The sequence below is a fragment of the Periophthalmus magnuspinnatus genome, chromosome 22, assembly GCF_009829125.3.
Source record: "Periophthalmus magnuspinnatus isolate fPerMag1 chromosome 22, fPerMag1.2.pri, whole genome shotgun sequence".
NCBI lineage: Eukaryota > Metazoa > Chordata > Actinopteri > Gobiiformes > Gobiidae > Periophthalmus > Periophthalmus magnuspinnatus.
The window spans coordinates 6,673,724-6,694,899 of record NC_047147.1 but is presented as its reverse complement, the minus strand read 5'-3'; the positions used below and the strand labels follow the sequence as shown (position 1 = coordinate 6,694,899).

The following is a 21,176-nucleotide window of genomic DNA, read 5'->3' as shown; positions in this document are numbered from 1 at the left end:
ATACAGTTGTTAACAGAAGACACAGGAAGAAATATGTTCAGTAGTACCTTTATTTGTTTTGAAAATCCCCCCAAAAAATCAATGGCAACTACCTTAAAGCTTATACAAATTTGATTCTTTACTGATTTTTGTTTATCTATAAAACCCACTGACTCCAATTTACATTTGTACACTTCATTGACACATCTGAGAAACTCTTAACATTCCTCTTCTAGATTTAAGTCTATACAAAAATGTAGCTTCAGTAAACACAGACTGACAGCTGCTCTCAGGTAAAACATACTTTAATATTTTGTAAATATATGTTTTATATTAACCATTTACAATCTTGATTCACACACACATCTAACAAAAGTGCAGGCACTTTATTCCAATACTTCCTCTGTGCCGATAAATAGAACAGCCCCCCTCATATTTTATATATAAAACTATATAATAGTTGTGTACTTCAACAGATCCACCGCAGATGCAGCCATAATTGCAATGCTTATTGCACACGGCAGCCTGGCCAAAGGGAAAAGACAGAAAAGCAAAAATGTCTGTATGGTTTTAACAGATGTAGAGGAACCACATAAATCCCAGTGCAGATGATGCTGCCAGGTTTAAGCCACAATCTGAAATAGTTTGCTGCTGAAATGAAAGTTTCTTTTTGAGAAGTATAATGATAAAGATAATTATTCAAATCGTTATTGGAGGTCTACAATGCAATCCTCCCCAAAAGTCTTTTGTTAAATGCACTTATAAAAGATGAGAAATCTATCATTGCATAGAGAGCAATTCTCAACATAGTGTTTCAGTTCTTCCCAGCAGAGATGATGTTTATTTCAGCTGCAGCCAAGTTCATCCTGTCATTGGTTTGGCGCTGGTCACTGCTTGAGTAAGTCTTTGAGCACAGCAGCGCCCCCACTGGCCTCTCCAGACACTGGCACAGGTGTGAAAGTGGGCAGGGCATCTGAGATGGGCTTCATGAGCAGGTGTCCCGTGGAGGATGAGGGTCCCGGGGCCCCGAGCAGTGGCACAGCAGTAGAGCGAGGGGCTAAGAAAGGGTTCAACTCACCGGGACGCTTAACAGGAACAGCTCCTAAGGCAAAGGGAGAAAGTTTACTTATTTATACCAACAATAAGGCCAGCACAATGACCCTGTGATAACTGATTTATAACCAATTTAATTTTATAGATAGAGTGAGAAGCTTCATGTAGAGACGCTGCTTCTCCTCATTAAAGGTGCGAGCTGAGGAGGCTTGTGCCTCTGCTCCAGATGCCTCCTGGATATAATCAATGACCAGTCAGAGTTGTACCTGTTTGGCCTGGTTAGAACCAGTAACCCAGTACCAGTTGAGGCTAATGGAAAAGCTCCAAAAGGGATAGAAAAGAATAAGGCCAAGTAGGACCGGTGGCTCTCTGTGGCCTAGGGATGCCTCAGGATGCACCTTGGGAGACCCTGCTCACACTGAGATCCCCACAAACAGTTTTTTTTATCCACCATGTACCTGTGGTTGATGAAGTAATGGCCCCACTGCCTTTTCTCTGTGGAGGAGCATTCAGAGGTTTGATGTCGAGGAGTTTTGGAGCCGGGAGACTTGGGGTCGACTCCATCTCCAGAAACTTCACAAACATTTCAGAGAAGGACTGAAGCAGAGGAGAAAAATATTAATAATCATGTATTTTAATTATTTATTTGATTTTATATTGTTCTCAATTCTTTATACACCTCAAATTCTTATCAGATATAACTGTTTACCATCACTCATGTGTTTTGGTTGTGTGGCAGGACTGTAAAATGTGTCGTCTACATCAAATGAGCTGTACAACTTAATATTGATTGATAAATTGAAAAATATATATACATTAGCCTACACAACATGTATAAGATAATCAGACTTAATGCTGGCTTTTGAGCGATATCTTGAAATGCGCTGAGGTCTTACAGAGTTGAGAGACTGTCCGCTGGTGGGTCTCTGAGGCGTGTTCGGGACGCTCTGAGCTCCTCTTCCTCCTAACCAACTCGACACCCAGCCTGTCACTCCATGTCGGGCATCTTCCTCCAACATCTGTAAAGACACAATAGAGGAAGTTTTTATTTGCAAGTATGGAATAAATTCATCTTCTAGGTTTAAACTAGTCCGCTCCATCATACAAGTATATTTTCGAGGTCTAAAGATGATGGATAGTAAGTATTTTGTCTAAGGAAACTAAACTTGAACAAAGAACAGTAACATATAAAATCTAAACTTGCCATTTAAACTTTCTAGTGTAAGCAAGGGTATTCAAAGATTTCAGGTTCCTGTTTATAGGTGACGCTTTGAGGACTTTGAGGATGTTTTTATTTGCTTTTAGGATATTGTTATTGTTAAAGAATCATGCCACCCCCCCAAAAATACCTAAACAAACAAAAAAACAAAAAGCAAAACAAAACAAGATATTCAAATTATCACTCTGCTCACCTAAATCTCCATTTCTCAATATCAAGGCCCAAATAGACAGCTGAAATTTCCGCTTTGGCCGTAATCGGGGATTGCTACTCTACTGAGACCAGTTCTAAATATTTGCTGGAGTTGTATAAAACTTGGAAAATGGTGAAAGGAAAATCAAAATGGAATTAGCAGTGTTTCCTTGTGTGCGTTTTGCTTTAACAGAATTGGGCAACACTTTGGATGTGTTTTTGAAAGTTTTTGCCAGATGACTGAGTAAAATGCATTCTGTGTTAATGACCTGCATCAAACTGGAGCCGAGAGTTTCACGTTGCACAATCTTCCCGGATAAACAATTTCGGATACAACTAACTGCAGTATCATAAGCACACAGGGGCTGTTTGTAACTAAAAGTAAACATGGCCTAGTGGTTTAGTCGAAGCCCATCTCTGTCTGCTGGTGTAATGGCTTTAAAATTAAGTGACAATTGGACTCAGCACAAAGGAAAGTGAGACATGCATAGAAAATAGGACCAATTATATAAGCAACCTGTATATAGGCTAAATACAGGGATATTCTAATGTAGATCTATTACAAATGGTTATATTGCTATTCAGATATCCGACAATTTGATGATTGTTACTTCCTACTCTTCACTCAGAATCAGAATACTTTAATATGGTTTATAGCAATAAATAAAGTCTATAAGCTTCAAAATTTAAGAAAAAAAAAAGGAATGATGGAAAGCACATGCACTAATATTGGACAAAAATGTAACTTTGGTGCAAATATAGGACAAACCATGTGTTTTGGCCTGTTGCAACAACACATTTTGAAGCATGATATATCACTACAGAGATGTAAAATGATAAGACTGAAACTACTTTATGCCACTGACACAATAACAATAAAGCAGGATAATCCCAGTAAGCCATTTTAAAAAGAGTCTCATTAAAAGGCCTGAGCTGCAACAAATAACAAAATGAAGCAATAATTAGCCATGAAAGTCTTATTCGACCCTCCACAATTTATCATATTACAACTAAAATAACAAAAATCTCACCAAATTTGCAAAGAAACTGTAGACACGATAAATACTGAGCCACAAAAAATATTGTTCCATCTTATACTGAATGATAATAGTAATTATTCTGACAGGTCTATGTGTGCTTTGGTTTTATTATGTATATTCTTCTGTGTGAAACTAAGTTCAAAAAGCAGATGCTCATCTAGGTTTGTTTTGACTTTTTCCACCTGGAGCTGCCACAACAAATCATCTATTTCCTAGAAGGATTGGTAAAATTAATTTAGCTTTAATTTAAGACAGATGTCCCAAATGTAACAAAGCCATCTCCAATTATGTGGGTTTAGAACTGGCATAAAGATTATTAACCCATGTCCTCTTCAAGCTGGATTTAAGGCACTAGCTTAATGTATGATGGAAAATACTTTTATCACACTCTAAAGCCATTTAAGGTTTTCCAAGATCGTAATCCAGTAAGAAAATATTGAAGAAAAACAATGAGACTTATCATAATAAAGTAGCGGTCACTTCACTCTTTCACAATGGCTGACTGTGCACTGGCTCTAAACTGGAGGCTGTTGGCCCTGTTTCATGTCAAGTAGCTGATTTGGAGGTGATTTTTTAAGATTAAACGATGTTGGTTTAAGGAGCACAGTGGAGTAAGAAATGGGTCTGTTTTTCCAATTGCCCAAATGTGTCTTGGATTTTTTTATGCATTAAAAATATAAGTGGATTCTTTGGATCTTTTTCAGTCATGACCTTCATAATAAAAACTATTTGAATTTGAAACTTCTGGAGGCGACAGGCAAAATGTAAAAAGTAAATGGTACACGGTCACTTTTTTATAGAGCTTTTCCACCTTCCACCACAGCACTCAAAGCGCTTTAACTCAAGGAACTACTCCCCCATTTACACACACTCACCAGTGTATGCAGATACTGAGGGCGAGGTGGGTTAAGTATTTTGCCCAAGGATAAGACAACAGTATTTATCTGTGGAAGCTGGAATCACACTGCCAACCTGTGGGTCTATGTCAAGAGTGGGATTCACTCTGCTTTTGATCAGAGAACGAAAACTCAACCAACTCGGCTACTGTCTCCCCAATAGCCCCCAATAGCCCCCAATAGCCCCCAATAGCCCCCAATAGCCCCCAATAGCCCCCAGTAGCCCCCAATAGTCCCCAGTAGCCCCCAGTAGACCCCAGTAGACCCCAGTAGACCCGAGTAACCCGCAAAAGCCCCCAGTAGCCGCCAATAGCCCCCCAGTAGCCGCCAATAGCCCCCCAGTAGCCCCGAGTGGCCCCCAATAGCCCCCAGTGGCCCCCCAGTACCCCCGAGTGGCCCCCAATAGCCCCCAGTAGACCCGAGTAACCCCCAAAAGCCCCCAGTAGCCCCGAGTGGCCCCCAATAGCCCCCCAGTAGCCCCCCAGTGCCCCCGAGTGGCCCCCAATAGCCCCCAGTAGACCCGAGTAACCCCCAAAAGCCCCCAGTAGCAGCCAATAGCCCCCCAGTAGCCCTGAGTAACACCCAAAAGCCCCCAGTAGCCCCCCAGTAGCCCCGAGTGGCCCCCAATAGCCCCAAATATCCCCCAGTAGCCCCCAGTAGCTCTTTGTCTAATGATATTATTTTCAGGACAAAGGGCTTATATATATTTAGGCCAACTAATATGAATCTACATTTATCATTGCATTTGAAAGGTGTCACGCCTTGTTTAAGATTATTGCATTAATTTTCAAATTGAGTCATATCATCTAGGGACCCCCTGAAATCATTTCACTGCCCCCCCATGTTGAGAACCACTGACTGAACTATGTAACATGTCTGGAGGTCCACTGTCTACTATTGTCCATGTCATTGCTTTGTCTGAAATGTTCCGCAGTATAGTATTAAACATATCTTTTGAATTTATTGCTAAAAACAACTCTTGAAAATCCATCAAACAAGAAAATAGCCATCCTTTACAGTAAAGGAAAACTCATATGCAACATTATACCTACATACTGTTAATTCTACACAAGTTCGCAACATTTTTTTGGACCTTTCTCGACAGTTCTTTGATAAAGTTCTGCTGACAAAGAAAAAGACATTCTCATGGCTATTTCCAGTGACCTTACCTTATCTACATCTTCTCTGTTCAGACCAAGCACGCTCCCCATGAGCCTCAGGACATCGGCGCGTTTGGATTTAGGAGTGTGGAAGTATCCCATGAACAGGTTCCTCATCAGGACTCTGGAAAAAAACATTCAATGATTATGAAAATACAGTAAAATTAAAGGGTTTACACATCGTAATAAGATCCTGTGCACAAGATCTTACGAGATAAAGACTGTGCGCACATGACAAAAATTATCTTGTGAGATTTTTGTCCATCTGTTATCGCTCTTGATAAGGTGTGGTTTCAAATGGCAGTGCGATAATGACAGCAAAATATTTAATAAATAAAAGCAAGGCCAAAATTGTTAACTGCATAGCTCAAATGGTGTTTTATAAACTGTCAAACTCTGATCTCATTCTCATGGACCCAGTCTCCTGTTTTGTCTTGTCTTGTCCCATCCTGAACAATTACCACTATTATTTCTACACTTGTAATTAAAGAGTTTTGTGATCTCACTTGTCTATTTTTCCTTCAGTGCTGTTCAGGAGATTCATTAGTTTCCTTTGGGCTTCCTCCAACATCTCCTGTCTGATGTCCACTGTAAACCAAATGATAAATATAGTTAAATATACAAACCATATCATCATTGAATATACTTCTTAAAACAATCAAACATAAATATAATGTGACTGAACATTGTTCTAATAAGAACTGAAACACAAATGGAGAATTTGCCAGATCTGTAACTAAGGACTCCAATAAAAGGCATAATTTTTAAGAACCATAAACGTCCTGTCATAATTGGTTTTGATTATCATTTTCTTTTGATTTATTATTAACATTTATGTATGTGTTTGTTTTCTGCTTCTCATTGCACTCAGCACCCGAATTTTGGCACTTACACCATATAATAGTCATTATTAAGAAGCTGATGACAGAACGGAAGACAGCTTTTTGGTGGGAATTGACCCAGCAAGGCTTCATTTAAATCTTAGATGTTTCCAGAAGAAACATCTGTTTTGGCAGACTACTATAGATCTGTGATGACAATAAGGAAAATGTAAAAAATGTAAGAAGATTTAAACAGATTGATGACAGATTGATGTAGAGACTGGCACAGACACAGAGCTAATGCAGGTGTTTTCCATAAGAAGCTCCAACTCTGAACCAAGAATCAAATAAAACACCCTGTATCTTTTGTCTCAACAACAAATATTTTTAATAAGCCTGAATAATACTAGATTTTGTATTATGTCAGAGAGCTAATAAAACATGACTTGTAAAAGCTGGACATATGTCAGCCCAAGACAATAATATATGAGAGTGTATACTTGAGTTTACTCATGGGAGATTCCCTTAAGATAATAACTATTCAATCACTACAAATAATTTTTTAGATTTATGAAAATGCACATAAAATGAGTTAATGATATTCCAGCACAATGTATGGACCAACTTAGTTGCAATACTTTATCACAGATAGGAGTACCATCAAATTTTGTAGTGTAACTTAATAGACAGACTCTGGTTAATAGAAAAATAACCCCTGGGCATATACTATCTACAGGTATTTTTAGGTCTGTGTGAACCGTTTTAAGAAAATAAAAGTTGGTCTAGTGTTTCCTTTAACTTTTAAATTTAGTCTTGCCTTGTTTTTTCATCTCCTCCAGTTGCTCCTCCTTCAGGTCGAGCTGATCAGTGAGACGAGACGCAGACTCCAAAGCAGCATTGGCTTCATCAAGATTCAGCTAAAATAACATACAGTTAAGAGCATGTATTGACTTTCATTTAAAACAAATACATCTATACAGTGATACTGAGATTAAAGTTATATTCACCTGTAGGGCAGACGCTTGCTCCTCTAGTCTCTCTGCTTTCTTTCTCCAGTCCTCCTTCTCTCTCTTGTGCTTCTCCAGTTCAGCCGAGTACATGGCTTTCTCTTCTAAAATACAACATAAAGATTCTGTTTAAATCCAACAGGCTTTGTAGTTATTGAATTATGATGAAATACAGTCAAAACTATATAAAACAGAACTTGCCTTGTTGGAATTGCTCTAGCACCATCTGCAGGTTGGAGAGTGAAACTGCATACTGTTGGACTTGGTCTTGGGACGTCCTGAGTTGAGCATAAGCTTCGTCTCTTTGCTTCACGACTCCACTGAGCTGCTCCTGTAGCGACTCCACCTGCATACTGGCCTGTTGACTGAAGTAACAAAGACCCTTGTTTACATAGTTGAAAAGGTTGTGTTTCATTCAATGAAAGTGTCTCTTTGCATATAATCTTGCATTTTTTCAGAAAAACTTAAACGTCTAAAGAGACATTTATAATTAGCTTATCTTGGTTCTATGAATCCCTTCTGACCAGCAGAGGGCAGTGCTGAAGACACTGAATGTTCCTCTTGCACTAGTGCAGTGAACATAGTTTCTCCCTGTGGCAGTCAGACCGGCTTCATAGAACTGAATGTACATTTGTAACTTTTGTTTTATGTCAACAACTTACCAGGTAAAATTCACCATACTGTTTTGAATACATTTACATACAGTTTTAATTATGTATTTACACTGTTTTTAAAAAGGTTCTATTTGCTGTCCTCTTAGTTAATAATAATTTTGTTACCTGGCGTTCTCCACTGCACTGGAGGATGTGGCCAGCCTCTCTTCCAGCAGCACCACTCTCCTCCTCAGCTCCGTCTCTCGATCCTCCGCTGCCAGCGCCTCCCTCGTGTACGAATCCTCAATCTCCAAAAGGTGATTACGAAGTCTCTCCAACTCCAGGTTCAGACGCTGCTCTTTGTCTCTCACGTGCTGAAGCTAAAATCAATTTAAAAATGCTTAAAAAACTACATTTACCAGACATTACAAGACTTGTAGTTGTCAAGTGATCGCAACATAATCTTTGATGGGATCTTTCAATTTGCCCAATCTTTTTGTTCCAATATATAAACTTTCATAAATCATTTTTCACTTGCCACCTAATAAATTCCACCAACAATAATAAACTAATCTGTGTTAATCTGTGTTGGTGGTCAAATAATGTACAATTGTCCAAACATTTTTTGTATAATTATATTTTGTGACATTGCTATTACCTCGGTCTGCACAGCGGTGGTCTCCATTTGTTTCTGTTTCAGAGCCATCATGACTTGGTCCCTCTCGTGCTGAAATGCCACAGCTTTGTCCTGCATCGACTTCAGTTCATTCAGGAGCTGGTTCAACTCACCAGACTTGCCCTATAGAAAAAAATATAAAATGAGCATTTTCTTGTTCTGCCTTTTTAAATTGACCATTAATAACTGTTTTGACAATTATATAGCTATGTTTACATGCCCGCCAAAAATGTGATCATTGTCTGATTTCAGGAGCTATCAGATTATTGCAATATCATGTAAACAGTTTGTTTTTTTTTCATTTGTTTTTTTCTTTCGTGCATGCAATGTAAACTGCATAACATATTGAAAATATATGAATATTGCCTGACACAATAATCAGTGTCACAAGAAAATAAATAAATTGCAACAACAAAACCTTCTCCATTTTACAAAAGTGTACCATTTTTGGGAAGTATTCATGATTTTTCTTATCATGTCCAACGTCTTTTTTTATTTTAATCCAGTTTAACTAGTGAATTAAGGCATTTTTCCTTAAATTTAACTAAACTTATTGTGCCAAAAAGTATAATAACATGTAATAAAATAGGAAACATCATTATTGAAAATCAGAGCTAATTATGGGGTTACCTGTTCATTCTAGTAATTGGGTTTTTACTAGTCATGTAAATGTAAACACTGATATTTGAATAAAATAAACTGACCTGCTCTTTATCCTTGAGCATCCTCTCCACGGTTGCAGACTTCTCACTCATGGCGCTCAGTTCAAACTCCTTCTCCCGGAGCAGAAGTGACACTTGCATATTTGTCTCCTGTAACGCCCTGAACTCTGACTCTTTTTCCCTCGACTTGGTTGCTACTGCTTCGTTCTCCTCCTTCAACTTCTTCACATCCATCTCCAAAATCAGCGCACGCTCTTTCAAATTGGTCACGGCTTGCTTCAGAACTTCATTGTCGTTTTCTCTGTTTCTCAAAGCCTCGCTAACATTACTCAATTGGTCGCCTTTGGTTTTTATAAGTAAATCTTTCTCACGGACTGTCCTTTGCAATGCGTCTAGTCGATCTTTAACTTGTCGCACCTCTTCTACGTGACTTCTTTGCTCACTTTCCGAAGCAGACGCAGAATTTGCAAGTCTGTGGTTGTTCTCTTGCAAAGTTCTTATGATATTGTCTTTCTCTGCTAGCTGGCTACGCAACAATGCTACCTCTTGTGTCTCATCTTTAACTATTGAAGAAGGCTGCTGGATTTTAGTCTCCACTTGTGCACTAGCTTGACTAAGTTCAGCAGATGGCGCTACACTGTCCAGTTTCCCCAACAGGACGTCTTTTGTTGAGCTCAGTTGTGTGATCGTCTGTTGAACTTGCGCTAACTCTTGACTCAAACTTCCTAATCTTCTTTCCTTTTGCTCATAGTTTTGAATGAGCCGTGCGTAATCAACCGACAACTTCGAACTACAATCACTATCGGCCGAAATCTGGTTTTGCAGTTTAAGAAGTTCTTCCTGAAGTTGTGCCGATTCATGTTGCATGTTTTTAACAGTCGTGATCACTTGCATCTTCCACTCCTCCATCTTCTTAACCTGTTGTTTTAAAGTATCTCTTTCTTGCAGTAACTCTTCAAATTGGTTACTACTGACCCCACCAGATCCTCCAACTGCCTCGCCTCCAGAAGTTTGCAAGACTGTGACGAGCGTCTGGCATTTTTGCGTTAGGGCATCAATTTCGATATCTTTCTCCCTGATAATTCTGGATAAATTCTGAATAGTCTCTTTGAACATTTCTTGACTTCCAGTTGGATCGCTCATATTTGAAAGTCGTACGTTTTCTTGTTGCAGTTTAACCAATGCAGCTTCCTTCCCTGCCATAATGTCCATAAGGCAATGATATTCAGACCTTAGTTGACTATTTTCCCTGGTTTTCTCATTCAAAACTGCTAACACTTGCTCCCTCTCCACTGCGTAGGCTTGGATCTGTTGTTGCAAGTATAGGATGTCCTGGTTATGTCCTCCTCCGCCCATAGACACCCTTGCGTGAAGAGCTTGAATCTCCAAATCTTTTTGTAAAATCATTTGGGATAGTTTGCCGACCTCATCGCGAGACACAACCAACTGATCCAACTGCTTTGTAAGGGACATATTCTTCTCATTCAACTGGCTAATTTCTGTCTCTTTTTCTTTTATACCTTTGACCAATTTGTCAATCTCAACTTTAGACAGGTCATGCTTTTCGTTGCCATTTTCTTGGTTTAGTGTTTGCGTCTTGTCTTCTTGTAATATCATTTCACCAGAGATAGACACAACCCTCTCTCCTAATCTTTCAATACTCTCTTTCAGTCGTAATATTTCTTCATCTTTTGCTTGAATCAACCGATCATAATTGAGTGTTGACTGTTGTAGTCTTGCGTGAGCCTGCTCTAGCTCACTTTGCTGAGTTTGAATGGATTTCTGGGATAGGAGAAGTGAGGCTTGCTGTTCCTCCAGTGTCTTCCTTAGCGTGTTCACCTCTTCTTCCACAACATTACGAGAAGATTTAAGTTGCGTTATTTCTGTTTCCAATTCTGTAATTATGTCCAAAGTCCTGGGTTCGGCTTGTGTTTGCGGTCGACTCTGTTGGTCCCTCAGTCTATCAATCTCTTCTTTCAAATGGCTGTTTTCTTCCTTCATTCCTCCCAACTGTCTATCCTTCTCCTCCAAAGCTTGCTTAAGATTTTCAGTTTCCTTAGTTATGTCCAAAATCTTACATTCCAGTTCTTTCTGCAATTCTGCTGCATTTTGTTTTAAAGTATCCACAAATACGTCTTTCTCTTGCAACAAATCAGTTAGCTGTTTCTGCCCGGCAACAGTCATGGACAGCATCTCATTGGTGTCCCTATGATCAGACGCCAGTTGCTCCATGTCTCTTTTAAGCTGTCCGATTTCCATTTCTTTCTCTTGGTTGAGTTTGATAGCTTTTTCATGTTCGGTTTGTAAAGCAGTTGCGTCCATAGACCGTGCTCGTGTCAGTTCGTCTAGAGTTTGTTGATACTGTTTTGCTTGTTCTGCCAATGTCTTCTCAACCTGCTGTAATTCGCTTTCCAATTGTCCTTTTTCTAGCTTCAAAGCTTCAATGCGCGTCTCTTTCTCTCGTATAGTCCTGCTCAAACTATTCTGACTTTCAACCATTTGTTTATTTAGCTCGTCAATTTTTGCTGTTTTATCGTCACAATCTTCCTTAGTTCTTCTATTTTGTATCTTCAGCTCGTAGTTCTCAGCTAACACTTTTTCTTGTGTGCTTTTAACCACCTCCAACTGACTTCTTAAATCTGCAATCTCATTATCTTTCATTGAAATCACTTCTTTGGTCATTTGGTCCTTGTCTCCTGTGTTGCTAGCTTCATACAATTGTGCTATCGCAATGGACAACTCCTCTTCCTTCTCCCGCAAACTCTTTTTTAACTCTACAAGCTCTTTCTTAACTTCTTTGCTCTGCTCCTGTGATCTTGTGAGTTTTTCCTTCAATTCTTTCACTGTTTGTTCCAGTTGTTGCTTCCCCATGTGCAGGTCGTTCAGGGTAAACGCGCTCTGGCTGATTTTGTCCTTTTGGGAGTCCAATTCTTGTTCCAAAGTTTGTTTTTGTTCTTTGGTCGTGTTGAGTTCAGCGGTAAGTTTAGAGAGTTGGGCCTCAGCCTCCTTCAGTTGTGCAGACAGCTGCTCCTTCACTGAGATCATGTGCTGTTTATGCAAAAAGACAAGAAATGCAAATGTGATTAAGAGAGAAGATAAGCTAACTTTTTGCTATATTTCCACTTGCTTTATTTAATACTTTTTGCTTAAACATTTGTTTCCAAACCATCTATGAAGAATGGGATAATTCATGACCAAAAAACTGCAGGTGGAAAATGGCTGTGGGCTATTTATTTAAATTATAGCTTTGGCTGGAATATTCTGCACTATGACACACATACACTCATACACATCTCTCTAGCATTTATTCATTACGCTGTTTTTATTACTCAAAAACATCTTGAAAAAAAAAAAAAGTATTCTTATAGTTAGCAGACACGCTTCTTCTCAGTTCTGACTTGCAACTTGGCCTGTAAGCACCACTTGCATGTCTCCATGGAGATCAAAAAATTAATGCCATAAAGTACATCTAAGGAAAGCAATAGCATCTCCACGGAGACAAGCAGGTGGCCAACCCTCCATGAGAAAGGTTATGCAGTAGACCTCTAATAAGTGTAGATCTAAACTACAAACGTTCCCTCTCCGTGTTACCTGTGTTGCTTCCTGGTTTTGCCGGTCCAGTTCCTCGAGCTCAGACATCAGTGAGTCTCTCTCTTCTTCATTGGTCTTCAGGGCTTCGTCTCGTTGTTGCAGAGCCCTTCTCAGGTCCTCCAGCTCCTCAGAGTCACACGGCTCTGCCCTGGTCTCACTCACAGATGCTTCAGCCTCTCTCAGTCTGTCCTGGAGCTCAAGCTGAAAAAAATATTCAATAGATTAAGAACATTGATTAATATTGCAAGAAGTTTTGAGTATTGACGACACAGATGGAGGGATTCCCTTTTAGAATGCATTACTACTTCCTGTAATTTTCAACTTTTATTTCAACTTTTTTTTCCCACAAACTGTCACTTACAGATATAACAGTATGATAAATATTCACCACCAAACAAATAAATAATTTGAAAACATGAAAACCTGCCATATGCACTTTAAAATAAAGGCAAGAATGTCTGGATGTCAAATGATATGTTGGGATATGAAAGTTTAAGACGTAAAACTGTTTCCACAAACCTTTTCTTGTTCAAGGAGTTCTTTTTCTTGTCTCAAAGAACCAATAATTGTGTTCAGCTCCAAGATGTCTGCATGCTCCACCTCTTCTGCGGGTCTCTCCTAAAGTGTATACAATGTAAAATAAGTGAAAATGTCCAGATACTTTACAGTGTTAAAATGATAGAAAAAAACTTGTATCGAATCATAATTGGCAATGTGAACCTATACTGCCATTATTTTGTTTGTTTATTTTGAATGGCAGATGATAGAACAGATTAAAATGCATTGAAACAACATGAAGAATATACTTGCCTCAGCTGTCTCTTTCAGTCTTTCAATTTCTGCTTCAGCATCTACAGAAAAAGAAAATAAGGTAATTAAACCAAAGATGTGATTTATCTATGGGATCAGCTTATGTATTTATCATGTATTATGTTTAATAAAAGAACAATTTCAACACAAAGACGAGCATCTCTCTTCACACCTGCCAGGTTCTTCCTCAGCCCCTGTATCTCTTGCTCAAGTTGGGCTTTCTGCAGACTCCTCCCCTCCTGCTCCTGCACTCGCGTCTGCAACTCGGACACAGACGCCTGGAGCCTGGTGTAGTTTTGTAACAGTCCTGTGTTTTCCTCTTGTAGTTCTTTCCTCTCCGTCTGCAGAGTGGTCTGGTTCTTCTGGGCCTCCTCTAAACTGGCTCTGAGCTCTGACACCTCCAGCTCTCTCTGTGCAGATGTGTCCTGGAGAGAAGTGATGGTTTTCTGAAGATCCAGGAGTTTAGAGGAATCGGCTGAAGGACTGGATGGACCGCCTGCTGCAGAGAGTAATGATTAATTAATATTGAGTTTAGACACATGTAATAGAAATATAATGAATATAAATATAATGAGTTTATGTTTTAAATGTGAACTTTCTTTTTTGCTCTCTAATGATGGCAACATCCCAAACAATTTTCTCTGAAATACCTCATAAGTGTTGTCTCACACCCTTGAGTACCCCCTATATTGTGTACTGGTGTTTCTATAATAATTATATATTTGTTTACTAATATATTGTCCATGTACCAAGATAGGGAAACAGTGCTTTGCACAGTGTCTAATACAAAAAGTCTCCAGTTTTAGAAATACATTTTAAGGTTTAATAACACATATTTCAAATTCAATCTTGAGTATGTTGTTATAAAACATATGTGTCCCATTAGCTACACTTGCATTGACGGTTCCAGTGGTTGGGTACTCAGTGGTATTAAACATAAAATATCAGATTTTCGTTTCAAACTCTGGCAATGGTGAAACTGCAAATTAGCTAAACAATTCAATAACAAACAAACCAAAAAAAACAAAAAAACAAAAACAAATAAATTTCTTACCATTGTGAATCTGTTCCTCCAGCTCTTCAATCCTCTCCTCGTACTCCGCGAGCTCATCTCTGTGGCGGCGTGTGATGTCAGACAGTTTCTGTCTCTGGGCGTCCTGCAACGCCGCCAGCTCATGCTGATGCTCGTCCACCTCACGACTCATCTCCTCTCGTAGCTCCTGCAAACATTTAGGTCTTGATCACTTGAATGCCCAGAATGCTTCTAAATTCAGATGTGACAAAAGGTGATTTCTGTTCAGATGAGGTCTGTATATCATTGCTAGAGTCCAGTAAAGGTTCAGTGAAAAAGTAGGATCATATAAATTAAAGATGCACTATGATGTAACTTTTCTGAAAGGCCTGCCACCTGCTGCTTATCTCTACGGAGATGTTTTGTCTCGAATGTTCCACAGTAGGGCATTAAACTTATCTATTTTCATTTAAACAAGCAGATGATGCCAACACGCCAAGGTACAGGTCAGATCTGGGGAGTGGTGAACACTTTCTTTGTAAAACATCCATTCTTACAAAGTATTTATGGATAAAAAACACCTGTAACTGAATAAAAGCTTGATAAATACACTTAGTGCCTAACAGTGCAACATTCCAGATAAAGTAATGGAGACAAGCAGGTAGCGTAGCCACCAGAAAAGTTACGCAGTGCACCTTTATCAGTGTTAGTTACAGCACTGGTTATTCTTACTCACCTTTATGGTCCTTTGAAGCCTGTGGATCTCAGTTTGGTCACCATTTCCTGGTCCAGCTGCAGATGACGACTGAAACAAAGTACATGTACATTTTAATCCATAAGAGTACAAAAATGTTCTTACTATATCGCACTTTTACAGAGCAACACAGACTGACAGATTATACAATGTTTAATTGCATTATAATGATATTTTTGATATTTTGCGTTTAGTTCAGTGTTGACACCTTTTGTAGTTCTTGTAACTGTTGTGTTGTTGTAAAACTTAAAGCCGAAAAGTTGATGTGAAGGTTCCATTCATCAGTTACTGGTTTGTTTTAAGAAGACTGGCTCTAGTGAGTTGAGATTGCTGTTGTTTTGCTCTTGTTTTGCTACAGTATGGATATATGGATTATGTGATTAGTTACTGCTTCCTTGAGATGTTTTGTCATATTAGACAAAACACTGTCTTGGATTTGGTATTCATAAATTAGTGACTAAACCAAAACCCCATGAAAGCTGCAGATTGTTCTTACCTGTGCCATTCTCCTCCAATGGCTGACTTCACCCTCAAGTCGCATCACTTCAGCAGAGAGACGGTTTATCTCCTGCTGAGACCACAGGACATCACTCAGGTCCAAGTCGTCTCCGTGGAAACCGTGATGTGTGGCAGAGGGGCGGTGCATAAAGGAGGCGGATGTGGAAGTGGTTGTGGAGGAGGCAGTGGTGACGGGGAGTACAGCTGGACCCAGAGAGGAGGACTGGGCTGAGTGCTGGAGCTTCTGTACCTCCTCCTGGAGACCACTCTGACGGGCTTTCAGGTGATTAATCTCCACCTAAACATAAGTAAATTAACTTAAAAAGCAGTGGATGAATAACTTCATTTCAATACAATACGTCAGGTAGAAACTTATCATTCGATATATAAGGCAATAAATAATAAATATATTGTTTATGATAGACAGCATATGTGATTGCTTAAATAAAACAAAATTAATAAAAGTTTACATACATCCTTCTGTTGGAGATGCATCCTGTACTCGGCAGATTGACTTTTGATCTGGATCTCGGCTGCCTCCAGTTTTTCTTCTAGTTCAGCGTGAAGCCTTTTCAACCGTTCATACTGGGACAAGACAAACAATGCATTAGGAAATAAAAATACAGGAAATAAAAATGATGAACCTCCAAGAGTAAATGTCTAACCTCAGATTTCTGTGTAGCAAATGCACCCTCAACTTCAGCCAACCTGGAATTAGAGACCTGAAGCTCAGTAGCAGCATCTAAAGAGAAAGAAAAACATATTTACACAATTAGATGTCAAGTAGGTACAAGATATTATGCATGTAGTGTGCACTGCTGCTAATATTTATTAATATATCACTAATGTCCTTCTAACTAGCAAACGTAAACCTTACATCTTAAACTCTAAATTCAAACTGAGTTGGCACTTTGTGACTGGTTAAACTCGTCTGAACCAAAAATAAGATCTATCAATTACTTGATAATTGATCCTGCTTTCAGTTACAGTAACTCCCTTTCTCATTTAAAAGGACAGGGTCACACAGAGCTGATTTAGCCAAAGTTATTCAATGGAAAAACATCTTAGCATATTGAAGAAATAAAGCAATTTCAGTGCATTTTTACAAATGGGTTTTCAACACTAAGAAAGACAAAGCATATTTTAAATGTTTGATTAATTTATTAATTTAAATATGTGATGATAAGTAGTAAGGCCAAGTAACGACGATGGTATGTGATGGTCCACTCCAATGCCAACTGATCTGAATGCCGTCTGCAGCTGATACTGTACATTTGCAATAGAATACAGTGACATGCTAAAAATAATACATCTAAAATATTACTGACAACTGGTTAGAGCATCTACAGACAGTGTAAAGCTATGATGACCTTCTGAACACAAATTGATAAACATCTCCCTTAACTCTTTTGAAACAAGTTCCAGTGCCTAATTACATCAATAACAATGCACAGAATTTAAATCACAAGGCACAAGTACTATAAACAGCATTCTTCATTCCTCTGTCTAGCCCATTTGTGGTTGTAACATACTTTAAAGATAACAGAGCTGCCCTAGGGAGAGACAAAAACATGGCAATGTGACTGAAGTGTTTTGCCAAAGGATACTACAACAATTCATTCATCCATCCATCCATTTTCTTCTGCTTATCCGGGGCCGGGTCGCGGGGGCAGCAGTCTAAGCAGGGACTCCCAAACTTCCCTCACCCCAGACACGTCCTCCAGCTCCTCCGGTGGGACCCCAAGGCGTTCCCAGGCCAGCCGAGAGACATAGTCCCTCCAGCGTGTCCTGGGTCTTCCCCGGGGCCTCCTCCCGGTAGGACATGCCCAGAACACCTCCCTAGGGAGGCGTCCAGGAGCCATCCTGAGCAGATGTCCGAGCCACCTCAGCTGGCTCCTCTCAACGTGTAGGAGCAGTGGCTCTACTCCGAGCTCCTCCCGTGTGACTGAGCTCCTCACCCTATCCCTAAGGGTGCACCCAGCCACTCTGCGGAGGAAACCCATTTCGGCCGCTTGTATCCGCGATCTTGTCCTTTCGGTCATTACCCAGAGCTCATGACCATAGGTGAGGGTAGGAATGTAGATTGACCGGTAAATCGAGAGCTTCGCCTTCCGGCTCAGCTCCTTCTTCACCACAACGGACCGATACAGCGACCGCATCACTGCAGACGCTGCACCGATCCGCCTGTCAATTTCACGCTCCATCCTTCCCTCACACAAAGACCCCGAGATACTTGAACTCCTCCACTTGGGGCAGAGACTCACCACCCACCCGGAGAGGGCAAACCACCTTTTTCCGGTCGAGAACCATGGCCTCGGATTTAGAGGAGCTGATTCTCATCCCAGCCACTTCACACTCGGCTGCAAACCGCCCCAGTGCCTGCTGCAGGTCCTGGCTCGATTAAGCCATTAGGACAACATCATCCGCAAATAGCAGAGATGAAATCCTGTGGTTCCCGAACCAGACCCCCTCCGGCCCCTGGCTGCGCCTAGAAATTCTGTCCATAAATATAATGAACAGAACTGGTGACAAAGGGCAGCCCTGGCGGAGTCCAACATGCACCGGGAACAGGTCTGACTTACTGCCGGCAATGCGAACACAGCTCCTGCTCCGGTCATACAGGGACCGGACAGCCCTTAGCAAAGGGCCCCGGACCCCATACTCCCGGAGCACCCCCCACGAGGGACACGGTCGAATGCCTTCTCCAGATCCACAAAACACATGTGGACTGGTTGGGCAAACTCCCATAAACCCTCGAGGACCCGATGGAGAGTATAGAGCTGGTTCAGTGTTCCACGACCAGGACGAAAACCACACTGCTCCTCCTGAATCCGAGGTTCGACTATCGGTCGGATTCTCCTCTCCTCTACAACAATTCAAACTGGCTAAAGTGCGATCAAACTACAGTTGGGCAATATGAAATTTTGATTGTGATCTGCCATTTTATTGTCATACCGTGATTCAGTGCTTTTCACTTCAATTTAGCACTATTCACTGTGCATAAGAATCATGATATAAACAAAGTCTTGATCTATGCTCTAGTATATTGAACCACAAACGCTCTGGTTAGAGGTTAAAGCCTTAACTACCTGGGCCACTACTACTGCCCCCTTTATTATTATGTTATTTTGCTCACAGCCCTACTCCCATAACATCACCTTAAGCAGTCTCACATGACAAACAAACATGCATGACGGAGCAAGCCAACATTCAGTGCTACACAATCTTCGCAGCTGTCCTTGTCTATATACACACACTACCGCACTGCACTGGCACACTCAGCAATTACTGCAGGCTATACTAGAGACAGGAAATTCCAGTTTAATGTAAGGATCTTTCCTCAGATACTTTTACACTGATGTATTTTTGCAAGTTTTGTGATAAGGAGACGTTGTGATTATTTTGGTTTTGTTGGCAGCTGTGAGTTGGAAACCTGTGACCAAAGTTCTCTTAGAGTCAGCATTTTCACAGTGTCTAGACTGACTGACTTTAAAAATCCATAATAATACTTAATATTAAAATATTGAATCTAACTAAGCACCACACTGTAAATTTAAGTTAATAGCACACTCAGAACGATAAGCTATTGAAATGAGTAACGCAACCTTTTTCACATTGTTCTGTTGAGATTAAATCAGTTCTGTTATGAGCAAATGAACACAGATACTGAGAGGTTTCTGCAGTGAAGCTAAATGTCTGTAGTTTTGTATTGCCTATGTTGTGGTTTATGGGCAAATGCAAGAAAAACACTAGTAGAAAAAAAACACTTTAAGAAATTTGCATGACATCTAAATGAGTCTTTGAATAAAACAGCCTAATGCAAATAAACTGTGTTGAAACAAATTGTAGTGCTGGTAAGATGATGTTTCATCTTCAGACAAAAAAGCAGAAAGCCACAAAAATGCATATAATGATGCTCTTTCAATTAGGGTCACTTGTATGAGCTTTTAATTAAATGTAATAAATGAACTAATAAAGACATTCCCACAAAGCATACTGTTTTTTATATCTTTACAGTTAGATAAAAGTTAAGATAACTCACAAGAATTTTCACTGAGCTATAATAAATGTATTTTACTATTACCATCACGAATATTACCACTATATAATCAATGAAAACACTACATTGTGGGTACTGGGTCTTACAAGAACAAAACAAATAGGAGACATCACCCACCTCCAACTTCCTCCACCCCTTCCAGCAGCATATCTTTGGTGAAGTTTGATATTTGTCCGGTGAAATTGGACAGGCTTCCCCCGACCTGTCCCAGAGACTGACCCAGGCCAGAGCCCAGTCCACCCAGCCACGATGACATTTTGAGTTAGGTGAAAAATAAACAAAGCAAGAGATCAAAATTGACAGGGGGGCTAGCTTTGCTTTGGATCACTGTATGAGCGAATTAGCGCTGTCATTAATCCAATAAACACGTAAGAACCTAAACAAAAGAGGTAAAGCTGTGATCCTCAGCTTTGATCCGTTATAAAAGTGGATTTTAAAGCGCATTTAGGTGCGGCTAATAACAGCTGACCCGGCTGCCATAAGGAATGTGCCAAAACTAGCAAGCTAACCGAGCTAGCATCCTCGTTAAAAAGATAAAACGTGGGTCTAAGTTTGTTGTTAAAAATCCGTGTGATCAGCGGAGTTCGTCAGCTGTGTTTCCGTGAGTTTTTAGCCCCTCTGAAGACCACATCCCTCGGAAAGTGCCACCTCAACTGCAGCCATTATCGGCTCGGAGCGGAGTGTTCAGCTTTGACGTGGACACAGCGGCAACGGCCCGGTGCATTGTGGGATACGCTGGAGGACCAACAACAGAAACAGCAGCTACTGGCTACCACAGTCCACCATGGAGCTACAGCTAACATTATATACATATAGATATATTTCTCTGGGGACTGATTTTTTATATTTTATGTGATGTAAAAATATATTTTCCTAACTCAATAAATCAGAACTTAATAGCTGCAATTTTAAATAAAATCAAAAGTATATATTTTATTCTGTTGAAATTAATACATGACCTGCTGTTGGTACTGACTTTCATGCCAGTTGTTCAGGGACATTCTTTTAGCGTTAGAGTATGATGGAAACAAATTATTTCAATCCAAATTATTCACCAATGAGCTCATCTGCCCACCAAATATTGTTTTAACAAGCCATTCTTAGTGACACTTGCTTTTCCTCTAAAAAAACAAAACAAAAAAAACACCCAAAA

General features: G+C 40.0%; 1 protein-coding gene across 1 annotated transcript; it reads right to left on the bottom strand.

The window, feature by feature from the left end:
- Positions 1-38: 38 nt before the first annotated feature.
- On the bottom strand, positions 39-20,804 carry trip11 (thyroid hormone receptor interactor 11). The gene is made up of 21 exons (XM_033988029.2): positions 20,141-20,804; positions 16,629-16,705; positions 16,438-16,548; positions 15,962-16,261; positions 15,448-15,516; positions 14,754-14,919; positions 13,872-14,198; positions 13,700-13,740; positions 13,409-13,507; positions 12,890-13,090; positions 9,341-12,346; positions 8,619-8,759; positions 8,147-8,340; positions 7,569-7,732; positions 7,368-7,471; positions 7,178-7,277; positions 6,046-6,127; positions 5,549-5,663; positions 1,929-2,051; positions 1,491-1,629; positions 39-1,081 (listed from the first exon to the last, which is right to left on the bottom strand). Exons 1-21 carry the CDS (start codon positions 20,277-20,279, stop codon positions 867-869), a joined length of 5,913 nt encoding a protein of 1,970 aa, XP_033843920.1. The 5' UTR covers positions 20,280-20,804; the 3' UTR covers positions 39-866.
- Positions 20,805-21,176: the final 372 nt, after the last annotated feature.

Excerpts from the sequence above, each read along its gene's own strand:
- trip11 (XM_033988029.2), bottom strand. The coding sequence starts at position 20,279 with ATGTCATCGTGGCTGGGTGGACTGGGCTCTGGCCTGGGTCAGTCTCTG. Across the intron at positions 6,128-7,177 it reads GGAGGAGATGAAAAAACAAG|TGGACATCAGACAGGAGATG; the intron begins GCAAGACTAAAT and ends TTTGGTTTACAG. Across the intron at positions 5,664-6,045 it reads ACTGAAGGAAAAATAGACAA|AGTCCTGATGAGGAACCTGT; the intron begins GTGAGATCACAA and ends GTTTTTTTCCAG.